Raw genomic sequence first — 10,757 nt, 5'->3', positions numbered from 1 at the left:
TAACAGCAGTGTGCAAATATTTTTATTTGGGAGAACGGGGGGGTGGAGGGGGTGGGTAGGGGGGAGACTGACATAAAGGGCATTTGTGTGGAGTTTCAATGAAAACCCTAATGGACGAGTTAGGAACAGGAACAGCTTAGACTTCTGAAAAGTCACATTAATACACTATATAATCAAAGAAAAAGATCTGATGGAGTGAGACAGGCAGCATACATCTCATTTTAATCAGCAAACCAAACCTGATCACCTGACTCTCCCTCTCAAAAGCACCGTCCACCACAGCCCTCAATAAGAAACACTTCTTTAATATTATGTTGTTCTAAATGTGTGGCAAATACAATATAACATACATACAATAAGCTTATACAGACACCAGAAGCCATTCAGTGGCAAATTATAATTCGTTTCATATTTATATGTATCTTCAGCCCAAGTACGCGTTCAGATTGTCTTACGATAGATGAAATTATCCTGTAATATAGTAAGTGGAGCACTGTGAACGTTAAAAGTCTGTTTTATGCAGCTCCGGCGAGTACATTTTGTGTCAGGGTCAAATCAATGAGGTCAAAAGCTGTTCACAACTGATCCGTGCTGATCACCAGAGATGTGATCGAACAAATAGGGGAAGATCTGCATGGACTGACGAGAAGTTTCATCAGACAGTGGGACAACAGCGTCCAACCTATCAGGTTTACAACATTGCAGGGCCTAATGTGGTCGATCGTACTTTAAAGCTGCTCCCAAATAAACCAATAATGTGACTATCTTGAAGAGTTTTTCTTTTCCCGTATGTGAAACCAATCCAAAGTATTCAGTTCACGTTAAAAGTAATGCGCACTATTAGGATGCTGACCATGCCACACCGATTCTCTGCTGTGGGCGTGACTATTAAGAACTTCCTTCTCCTTCTTAGTTGTTAGATATTCAGTATAAGTGCGTTATTTCTGATTTAGACTGTGTAATTAGCAGTTTAATAAAGCTGCATGCTGAATTATACGCCGAAAGCGTGGGATTCATACCTGTCGCACCGTAAGCGGACGGGAGGCGAGCGCTGGACCGATATCAGCGATGAGTGACAGCGGCTCTGAACGAGGCACTGAGCCCGAGGTGGATGAACTGGAGACGCTGAGGTAAGAAAAATAGATAGATAGAGAGAATTCTCATTCACATGATTTTATGTGTTAATGTGTAATGTTTTCCAGAGTTGTGATTTACGTAAGATTTCCCGCAGATGCTTGCTTCTTCTGTTGTCAGTGAGAACAATAGTGAATTGCTATGTAATTTCACTTCGTTACTAAGTAGGGGCCGTTTTGTTCCGAGTTCTGTTGGTGGGGGGGCTGAAACCATATTATGGAAGTTGTCGAGCAGATAGGACATTGGCCACCCTGACCACGAGAAAGAGTCGAGAAATGGGGGAATACATTTCAATAGCACTTTTCATTACCATACATTTTCTATAACTGGTGCTATTCAGGGTCAGTGGGGGTCCAGGGCAGGAAACAACCCAAAGAAGGGGCACAATTAACCTCGGGGACGGGGGAGCCAAGGGTACCCACAGGAAACCCCGCAGTGACACGCGGAGAACATGCAAACTCCACATACGTGGAACCCAGGCAGAGACTTCAGTTCAGGTCCCAGCGGTGTGAGGCAACAGTGCTAAGCACTGCACCACCATGCCGCCCCTTACTTTCACTTCAAAATCTCAAAGTACTGTAAATAAAAGTGTATTTGTTGTTTGTTGGTATAGTTGTCATTGGCATGTCTTTTTTCAAAAGGTTTTGTTTAGGGTTATAGCTTTCGTTCTTGTGTTTAATGTTTGGTAGCCAGAACTTGCAAGATTTGGCATCGTTACTGTCAATTAATATGTAAGATGAGTCTCCTTTAATTCTCTCTTTGATTGTCTGTTTTCTGACGCCTCCCATCCCCAGCTGGTACCACGGCGATCTGTCTCGCCACAAAGCGGAAGCCCTGCTCATGTCCAACGGCCACAAAGGAAGCTATCTGCTCCGCAACTGTTACGAAGGTCCCGGCTGCATCGCCCTGTCAGTGAGGTGCATCTCAGCCTCGTTCAGTTCTAGTCTCCGCACGATTAGTGATCGCAGGGGGAAATGAACGAAAGCTCAGCATTTTTAACATTCGCATTTTCCATTATTCGGTGCTAAGGGCCGATGACTCAGTCAAACACTTTCAAGTAAACCGGAAGGACAAGTGCTACACATTTGGATTTCAGGAGTTTTCATCACTCCGGGAATTCATCGATCATTTTGCCAACCAGCCCCTTGTAGGAAATGAAACAGGTTAGTTCTTTATAAATGTCTTCCTTCTGAAAAATAAATAAATAAAGCGGCAGATACAGCCATGTAAATACAGCCATGGAAAAAACTAAGAGACCACAATGCAAATTTTTAGTTCAGTCATTTCTCTACTTATTGACGTGTGTCTTTGAATAATATGCTTTATTTTCTTTTTTGCAAACTGCAGCCTGGTTCTTCTCTTTCTCATTAATGAAGCGCTTCTTCCTTGCTTTACGGGACTTCAGTCTGGCTTCTAGGAGCAGAAACTGTCCTAGCAGAGCACTTCACACCTGCACTTAATGTGTCCCACTCCTTTTGAAGGTCACTCGATCTCATCCTATGATTCATGAGAAACCGTCGGTTCAGTAGACAGTCATCTCTGGCATTAGAAAGTAACCTCTGTGATTTATCTGGCTGGTTCCTGGTAATTCCCATTGTCGCCTGATTCAGCTTATTCTTCTGTACTGTTGTCACAGAAATGTTGAGGTTATAAGCAACATGCTGTTCAGCATAGCCAGCAGAGCCATGATTAAACCAGAATATACTGTTTTCCACAGCTGTGTGTTTGTGTGTGTGTATATATATATATATATATACACACACACACACACACACACACATATATATGTATAATAATTATTGTTGCACAGGTAGCTGCAAGATTTTATTATGGCCCCGTTGCCTAGCGACAGACTCACGTCATATCCATCTTGTGAAAATGAAAAACAGCTAATTACAGCGTATTATTATCTTTCCTCATGGATCACACTCATGAAGTCTGCACTATGCTACGTCCCGCGCACCAATTACAGGATGCTTGCATTCCCTCCCCCCCTCCGCCTTGGATGCAGGGTGCCTCATCGTCATGGAGTTTCCATACCCCCGGGAGGTGGAGGAGCCCCGCCTTTACGAGCCCGTGCTGGTGCACACGGCCATGCACACTGGAATGACCGCGGAGGACCTGGTGGCCAGTGCACCTTCGGTGAGTCAAAGGTAGCAAAAAAATGTACATAGGACAAATAGCCCATGCGGATAACCCTGATGTACTTATCTACCCTACAGCTGGGAACAAAGGAGGGTTATCTAGTCAAACAAGGTGCAGTTGTTAAGGTGAGAAACATTTAACAGCACAACAGAAAAGCTAATTGCGGATTTAATGAGCAGAGAGTCATGACGTAATCTTATCATTGTTATCTGTTTCAATTTTCAGAGCTGGAAAACAAGGTGGTTCACTTTAAATAGGAACGAAATGAAGTATTTTAAAAACAAATCGGTGAGTCAGCTTTTATACTGCGCGGCTCAGCTTATTAGAGTGAAATATTTCAGGGTGGGTTTGATGTAATCGACCATGTTATCTGCCCTAGTTGGAATGAGAATAGGCTTCTTATCGTACCATCTGTAAAAGCCTCCTCGGTAATTTACCGCTCGCTGTGAAGCAGAATTCGATCCGAGAGGGCGATAACGCAAAGCCATAAGGCGGCTGCGCGATAAGAGCGAACCGCAGCCTCATGTCTGACGTTGTCCCGACACAGTCCGCCGAGCCAATTCGAACCCTCGATCTGAGAGCGTGTTCTGCAGTCCAGGCTGATTTCTCCAGAAAGAGAATAAACTGCTTTTGGTGAGTGTCTCCCCCGATTACATCACCATAAAGCCGCACTCCCGATTCATCCATCTTCCGTACCTGCTCATCCAATACAAGGTCACGGTGCGCCTGGAGCTTTTCCCAGGATGCAGAGGGCAGAGGACAGCCTGACAGGATGCCAGTCCATAATATGGGTACACAGAATTAAGAGTCATTAATCCACCTGAAGATATGGTTTTGGAGAACACACACACTCCGCACATATGGGCAGGAACGTTGAGAGTGCAGAGTGAAAGTGTTACCCACTGAAATACCCTGAACTCCCAGCGACAATTATGTTATTTGTCCTTGTTATGACGGGACTGAAAATGTAATAAATATCTTTAGCAATCCTCTCATAGTTCATTTTGCTTTTGGGTATGATAGTACTGAAACAATGGCGATGTTAACAATAATGTGAATGTCACATACCAAAAGTGTTTCGCTTCCTGCAAATGGAGTTCTCTTTTGTTCTGAAACATGCTACAAATGAATACTTCTGGAAACTGGGAAGTTAGGGTAGGACTGAGCGGCTGTGAGGTAACAAACCTTCCCGTTACCTTGTTTCACTCTTAGTGAAATCACAAGAATGGTACCATTACGGGTCATGAAGAAATCTGAACATGAGAAAAATGAGTAAAACCCCTAGCCAAACACTATCAGTGCATGAAGTTATCTCACTGTATGTTCAGCTATCCACTTTGAAAGACAAGCCTGTCAATACCTTTATTATTGTACTGGTGACACGCTGACATACAGTTAAAAAAATCTCAAGCCATTGGTGCCTTTTGAGAAACATGACAATAAACAGTTCTGACCTTTACAGTATATTTTGACCAAGATAGGCTCTTTGTTCACACCCTGTTATGGTCAGCAACATCTCCCTGTGTGTCGCACAGCATGGTATTTCCTGAAAGGACCTTTTACATGTGTGCTTTCACTGGCACTGAGGCAGAGGAGTGGATCGCCATACTAAGCTGGAAACTAGTAAGTGTCACGCCCGGCTCGTCCGCTCCTCGTGTGCCACGCCCGATCCTCGTGTGTGCCTCGTCCGCTCCTCGTGTGCCACGCCCGATCCTCATGTGTGCCACACCCGATCCTTGTGTGTGCCACGCCCCCTGATCCACATGTGCTTCCCTGATCTTGCCCAGCTGTGTCCGATTATTTTCGCCCAGTCCTGTCTATTTCAGTCCATGTCTTGCCTTAGTTCTTTGTCCGTCATTGATGCTGGTCGATGTTAGTACCCGTGTTATGTTTCTTGATCCCCGTTACCAGTTAATAAATCCCCAGTTTTTCCCCATACTTCACCTGCTTGCCTGCTTTCTGCCCGCTTGCCTGCCTGTACGCTCACCCGTTTAACCACGGATCGTGCCAGTAAGTAACAAATTGCAGATTTAAAAACAGTCACTCATAAAGCCATTGTGTAAAACTGGTTAAAAACATGTCAGAACTTTGAAGATTGAAAGGTTCCAGACCAGGAGATCTGAGTTATCCACTTAATTTCCAGAGAATGATCTTATTTTACTGAACCACTGAATTGAAGATTATATTAAGCACATTGGAACAAAATGTATTCCTGTTTTTGTTAACGTCTGATTCTTCAGGTTCCTTGTTAAATGAATATAACTCCTGAAACCGGAATACATTTTTTATTTTTTTATCATTGGGAGTTGTGCAGAAACACCTTCGTTAACTTGCATCAGTACACCTGTTCTATACACTGTACTTATTTTAGCTTGATATCAGCGACAGGGGAGATCACTGTCAGTGGTGGCAAAACTTGAAGTCGGTCATGAACTTGGAACAGATGCAGCCTGCTCTTGTTTTCCAGTCGCACATCCAAAAAAGCCCCTGAGAAAAGGAGAAGTTGGGTCAGGGAGCAGTGGCTGAATATAGGCCGAGAACGAGAATCACCGAGGACGACAGGCGCTGCACCCTATCCTAGCCGGGGAGTAAGTGTCGCTCTTTGTCAACAGGCCAGAAGAGCGTTCTCCAGGATTATTATTGCCTACCAACACTTTGAGAGCTCTGAAACAGCGCCTCCAAGTTTTCATTTGAAAAATGTAAATTCAAAACTGTTTCTTGAGTTATTTTTCTTTAAAGGTGTACAGATTTAGTCTAATGGAGTTAGATGGGACACAAGGCAGGGCTCCGCCAGCTTGGAATGACAGTTCATCTTAAGTACATTCAAACACACACCCTATGAGCGCTTACTGCTTCAGCACATGTCCAGTAAAACCAGTATTTGGAGAATATTTTAGTACTATTCTATGCACTGCTAAAGCAAATGCCAATCTGTCATAGGCGGAGGAGCTGCCCTATGTGTAACCCGAGAACCCTTAATTATTAATACCAATTACTGCAAATAATTCATAACAATAAATAATGGAGAGTGTGGGAACTCATGTAACCATTTAACAAAAGGTTTGATGCAAAAGACCAATGGTGTGCTGTCATTTATTTCGATTCAAGACAAGACATACACTGTACATGTAATAAATACGTATCGTTTGGATTTAAAGTTTTTGGAAGGAACACCATAAGAGAAAAAAAGTGTGCAAGATTCCCGAAAAACATCCACGACATCTCCATCTCCCTTCCATAATCCCTGTGCTGTCCCAACCCTCTTCAACCAAGCGTACTACTCAAGGAATACAGCTGATTGCAAACTCAGGCACTAAGGATGAAATCCCAAGTCATCCCCACGATTCCATAAAGTGATAGACAGTTTTTTCTAAGCTACTTCCACAACTTGACGCAGCTCCTCAATCATTGGCGCGAGCTCCTTTTCCAGGCTGATGATAAGACCTGCATATACAGAGACAACGTCAGAGAAGCACTGTGACCTTTAAGGTGAACAGACTGACTTCCAGACAATACGGTTTTTGCAGAGGTTCATTCCTGAAGAATGAATTCTTTGCTGCCCTTACCTGTGTTGGCATTACTACTGGCAATGAAGCTGATTACCAGGGGCAGCCGGTTGAACTGCACGACCTGAAAAAAAACAATAAGTAACATGTCACAAGGGATTGCCTAGGAACCTGTCAGAATGGCATCATCTGCTATTGAGGATGGAGGGAAAAAAAGCACTGGAGTATGCGACTTTAATCCGATCCACTTATTTCTCAAGTTCGGCAAATTTCTCCTCAGTCTTCTAGCTGTCAATTTTGTGTGTGCGCTGAAATAAAACCTGGTGTTTCCATGCAGCCCCTGCTGCTCTGTAAACAGGGGGAAAAAAGGTGGCTTTGCCCGGGCCACATGATACCGGTCCAGCCAATCAGCAACAGGGGTGTTCATGCTTGTGCACAGGATGGGGAGAAGGTGATTTATAAACCCACAGAAACACACAGAATGGACACCTTGTAGACTGTGAGGAGACATTTACTGAATCTGACCAAAAGTGTATCGGATTAAAATTGCACACCCTACCTTTAACTATCCATTGATGAATTGTAGACACAGTGTGGAAAACTGCGGTTTGAGGGAAGCGAATGAGCATTCAGCCAGCAGCCTCATCTGAGAAACACCTTTTCGGAAGCTATCACTCAACCTTGCCAGCCCTGGCATTGGTCGTATGTAGGGCCACTGGCACCGGAGCTCCGGCACGCACCTGGTAGGTGTTGTAGTAACAGATGATGCTCTTGTTTTTGGAGAGTCCTAGCTTGCTGCCCTGGTCTGTTGCCAGGGCGAAGGTCGACAGGAAGGCAGGTCTGAGGGCATATTCTGGGGCATTGTCATTGGCCACTGAGAGGGGAAAACAGAGGCACATGCTTCAGAAGTCATCCTGAACTGGTGCACCTCACATGTTGCATACATACAGGCATGCATCCATGTACCGTACCTTTGATAACAGGAACCCCATCCCTGTCTGTGACAACAATTGCATGAAGGCCTTCAACACTAAAAAAAAAACACATTGTGTAAAACTGTAAGTGGGTCAGGGCTGACAGATCATTTGAAAAAGGAGGGCTTTGTGTCATGAGGATTTATGTCTGCCATAACACCAAATGTACTATACACACCTGCACCAACTTATAATTCACGACAAATATTGCATACGATACTACATTAATCTAAATTTTAAACAAAAAAAACCGTATACTTTGCCGTCTCTTTGACTATCAAGTGAAACATACCTTGGCAGCTGTTTATAGAGGTATCGCTTCAGCTCCTGAAACGAAAAAATAAAACATAAGTATTCACATTTCCTAAAGGTCTTCGCCTTGATCTCTGGGTTGGTACAAAAAAAAAAAAGAATCTGCACACTCACATCAGCCATATTGATTGTTAAAGACGTGACAAAGACACAGGCCAGCAGCTACATGGGGCTACCAATCGAAAAACCTAAGGAATAAAAGCAAAAAAACTTTATATAATAAATAAACTGGCACTGCATTTAGTTATAATGTAATATCTGCAATTCTGTCATTCGTCCCCTTAGTATGTACATACAGGAATGCGGCGTGATCCAAATTTTATTTACAAGCGAGTTATTTATAAGAGTTTTATTACCAAACATACATACAATTTACCTCTATTTTCGAGAGGTTCACCGTCGGAGTTGTTAAAAAATTACTTGTTGAGTGACGGTGTTGATTATGAATATTAGGCATTACTAGCTACCTAGCTAACCGTGAGAGTCGGCAGATACACAGCAACTTTAACTCGCGTTATATAAAACATAAATCCAGCAGAAATAAGTACCTCTAACTGAGATCAGCGCCCTGCCCTCGTCAACAGCACCGCATGTCATAAATCCTTATTGTAAAACGTCTTTATTGGGTTGTGTACAGTGGGGAGGTATTTTGGTGCAGAAACCTGCGGGCGAAAAGTGTACCCAACTGACGTAAAGAAGTGTCACAAAGCACAAACACCTAGGAAAGTGATTTTAGCGTGACGAGCGCAGCATCGTTCCTATGAACGTATTTTCTGTTATCTTTCTGAACTTACATTGAATACAGTTCGATTTTCCCGCAGTGGAAATCAGCTGTCAATTTTTACTGTTCAATTCTGTTTGGTAGTTTAACGACAGCCGACTCCGGCTGTAGCAGTATCCTGCTTTACGGCACAGAAATGACGAACCAACTGACGATAAACTGGTTATTCTTCCGCGAACCGTGAGAGGTTCCTTATAGGTTTGTTTAAAAAGTTCTGAAATGCGTATTTATTTTGAGTTTTACTCTGCGACATAAAAATATAAGAAGCACAGGAGTATAATATTAGGCGGAAGAAAGTGCTGTTTTGCTGCTTAGAATTACTACCGTCTTTTAAAAATTCATTTTAGAGCAAAATCCTCCAAAGAGCAAAATAGATAGAGCGCGCATTAAAACCCAGTTTACTGGTATTTACCTCTCAGATCATTAAAACGAACATTTATAAAGTAGTTCAAACAAACTGGAGGATTGAAGTCGGCTGGTGTACCTAATGCAATAAAATGCGTTTGACCTCAGAAAATAGAACTGTTAAATAGTATGTGCATTATTGGTGAGCTACCAGTAGTCAAATTCAAAATAGAATACAAGAGTTAGGTAGTAGAAAGAGTGACTTAAAAATTACGTTGGAAAGTAAAGACGTCCACTGTTAAAAGTGCTTGGTGACCCGAGAGGATATTAGCTACCCCAGAAATAGTGCTTGGCGTTATGGTTTGTTGCTTAAAAAAATCACAAAGGGAAACTATATTCACCCCATTCCGATGTCAGCGCTACGTGTCACGTTTCAAACAGCCATGCTAAGGTCTCTGCTGTGCCGTAATATATCTGTAAGATACTCGCTCTGTCTGATTCTGCAAGCAGCGCTTGACATTAGGAGAGCAGCAGCTGTGCAGCCTGGTCGTGCGAGGTCACGCTGGTGCTGGGAAACGGGATATTTATCAAACAAATGTCTTTTTTTCTGTATTATGTTTTAAAGAGCGGCAATTCAGATATGAGAACAATCTGTGCTGCAGATTATTATAAGTTGACGTACTTCATGCTTTCAGTCCATGCGTTAATGCATTTCATTCCACAAGCCATTAGCTATTCTGCCGTGTGTGAAGTAAGTGCACTTAAATTTTGGTGCATTTATTAATTAAATTTAAAATTGATTTAATTATGCTAATATAGACACGTATAAAGTTATTCAGATTGTATATCTCTTCGTTGTTATAAACCTCTATGTCTTGATTGGAAAGAAGAAAAAAATATATGAAGAAGTTTCTAACAGAAGTACAAAATGAAAAGCCCAGTAATCGATTTTATGTTGAACTTTGAAAAATGAGTAAGAGCCTGTGAAACTAGTGACAGATAACTCTCAGGTTTGACTAGCTAGTTGAGTACACACATTACCTATACTCACGTCCCGCTCAACGCATGTTTGCCTGTTTTACATTTGTCATTTGTTATGGTAATAACATGAATAATGAATTGTTCAAAAAATGCAGTCAAGTAACATTATCATAGCATGACGTATGTGTAGTTAAATCATGACACAGAAGATGTACTGTCATAGCCCCCAAAACTACATTTCTCCTCATGTGTGTGTTTGTGTGTGTAAAGGGAGAGCTTATATGAAGGTTATCTGTGGGATTTCCTTAGGGGTTACAGGGTCCAGGTAAAAAAGACGACATTGAACGCACATTATGAAAGTGTTTGATAGGCTGATATCTTTGGAATACGAGTTTTCGTGATCTCACTGGGAGATAAATTTAAACAAAGAGAAGGGAGTTGTCAGGCATTCGTCGAATCGATACGAGTTTCACTTCATGCCTCAATTTCATCTCACTGTGACCTTATTTTTGTTGCGATACAGTTCATGCAATCAACAAACTTCTTTGCCTTCTCTGCCAGAATCGTTTTTTTAATCCA

At 42.4% G+C, this 10,757-nt stretch overlaps 2 protein-coding genes across 4 annotated transcripts; one reads left to right on the top strand and one right to left on the bottom strand.

Moving 5' to 3' along the window:
• The first annotated feature begins 892 nt into the window (after positions 1–892).
• On the top strand, positions 893–6,349 carry LOC125726337 (dual adapter for phosphotyrosine and 3-phosphotyrosine and 3-phosphoinositide-like). Its single transcript, XM_049002631.1, has 9 exons — positions 893–1,130; positions 1,929–2,051; positions 2,164–2,297; positions 3,146–3,276; positions 3,357–3,404; positions 3,505–3,567; positions 3,827–3,912; positions 4,815–4,902; positions 5,747–6,349. Exons 1-9 carry the CDS (start codon positions 1,069–1,071, stop codon positions 5,768–5,770), a joined length of 759 nt encoding a protein of 252 aa, XP_048858588.1. The 5' UTR covers positions 893–1,068; the 3' UTR covers positions 5,771–6,349.
• Positions 6,350–6,356: 7 nt separating this feature from the next.
• Positions 6,357–9,677, bottom strand: lamtor3 (late endosomal/lysosomal adaptor, MAPK and MTOR activator 3). 3 transcript variants are annotated; one of them, XM_049002632.1, is made up of 8 exons: positions 8,866–8,962; positions 8,620–8,733; positions 8,186–8,259; positions 8,052–8,086; positions 7,757–7,815; positions 7,526–7,659; positions 6,846–6,909; positions 6,357–6,723 (listed from the first exon to the last, which is right to left on the bottom strand). In XM_049002632.1, the coding sequence occupies exons 3-8, from the start codon at positions 8,192–8,194 to the stop codon at positions 6,650–6,652; spliced, it is 375 nt and encodes a 124-aa protein (XP_048858589.1). In that variant the 5' UTR covers positions 8,195–8,259; positions 8,620–8,733; positions 8,866–8,962; the 3' UTR covers positions 6,357–6,649. The 3 variants fall into 3 exon arrangements, with proteins under 3 accessions (XP_048858589.1, XP_048858591.1, XP_048858592.1); XM_049002634.1 differs by lacking the exons at positions 8,620–8,733; positions 8,866–8,962 and adding an exon at positions 9,599–9,677; XM_049002635.1 differs by lacking the exons at positions 8,620–8,733; positions 8,866–8,962 and adding an exon at positions 8,448–8,597.
• Between the last annotated feature and the right edge of the window lie 1,080 nt (positions 9,678–10,757).

Source organism: Brienomyrus brachyistius, unplaced genomic scaffold, assembly GCF_023856365.1.
Source record: "Brienomyrus brachyistius isolate T26 unplaced genomic scaffold, BBRACH_0.4 scaffold70, whole genome shotgun sequence".
NCBI classification, from domain to species: Eukaryota; Metazoa; Chordata; class Actinopteri; order Osteoglossiformes; family Mormyridae; genus Brienomyrus; species Brienomyrus brachyistius.
The sequence above is the reverse complement of the archived record's forward strand: the minus strand, read 5'-3'. Positions and strand labels throughout refer to the sequence as shown.

Excerpts from the sequence above, each read along its gene's own strand:
- LOC125726337 (XM_049002631.1), top strand. The coding sequence starts at position 1,069 with ATGAGTGACAGCGGCTCTGAACGAGGCACTGAGCCCGAGGTGGATGAA. Across the intron at positions 1,131-1,928 it reads GATGAACTGGAGACGCTGAG|CTGGTACCACGGCGATCTGT; the intron begins GTAAGAAAAATA and ends TCCCATCCCCAG. Across the intron at positions 3,277-3,356 it reads TGGTGGCCAGTGCACCTTCG|CTGGGAACAAAGGAGGGTTA; the intron begins GTGAGTCAAAGG and ends TCTACCCTACAG.
- lamtor3 (XM_049002634.1), bottom strand. Across the intron at positions 7,660-7,756 it reads TGGGGTTCCTGTTATCAAAG|TGGCCAATGACAATGCCCCA; the intron begins GTACGGTACATG and ends TTCCCCTCTCAG. Across the intron at positions 6,910-7,525 it reads GTTACTACAACACCTACCAG|GTCGTGCAGTTCAACCGGCT; the intron begins GTGCGTGCCGGA and ends GTTTTTTTTCAG.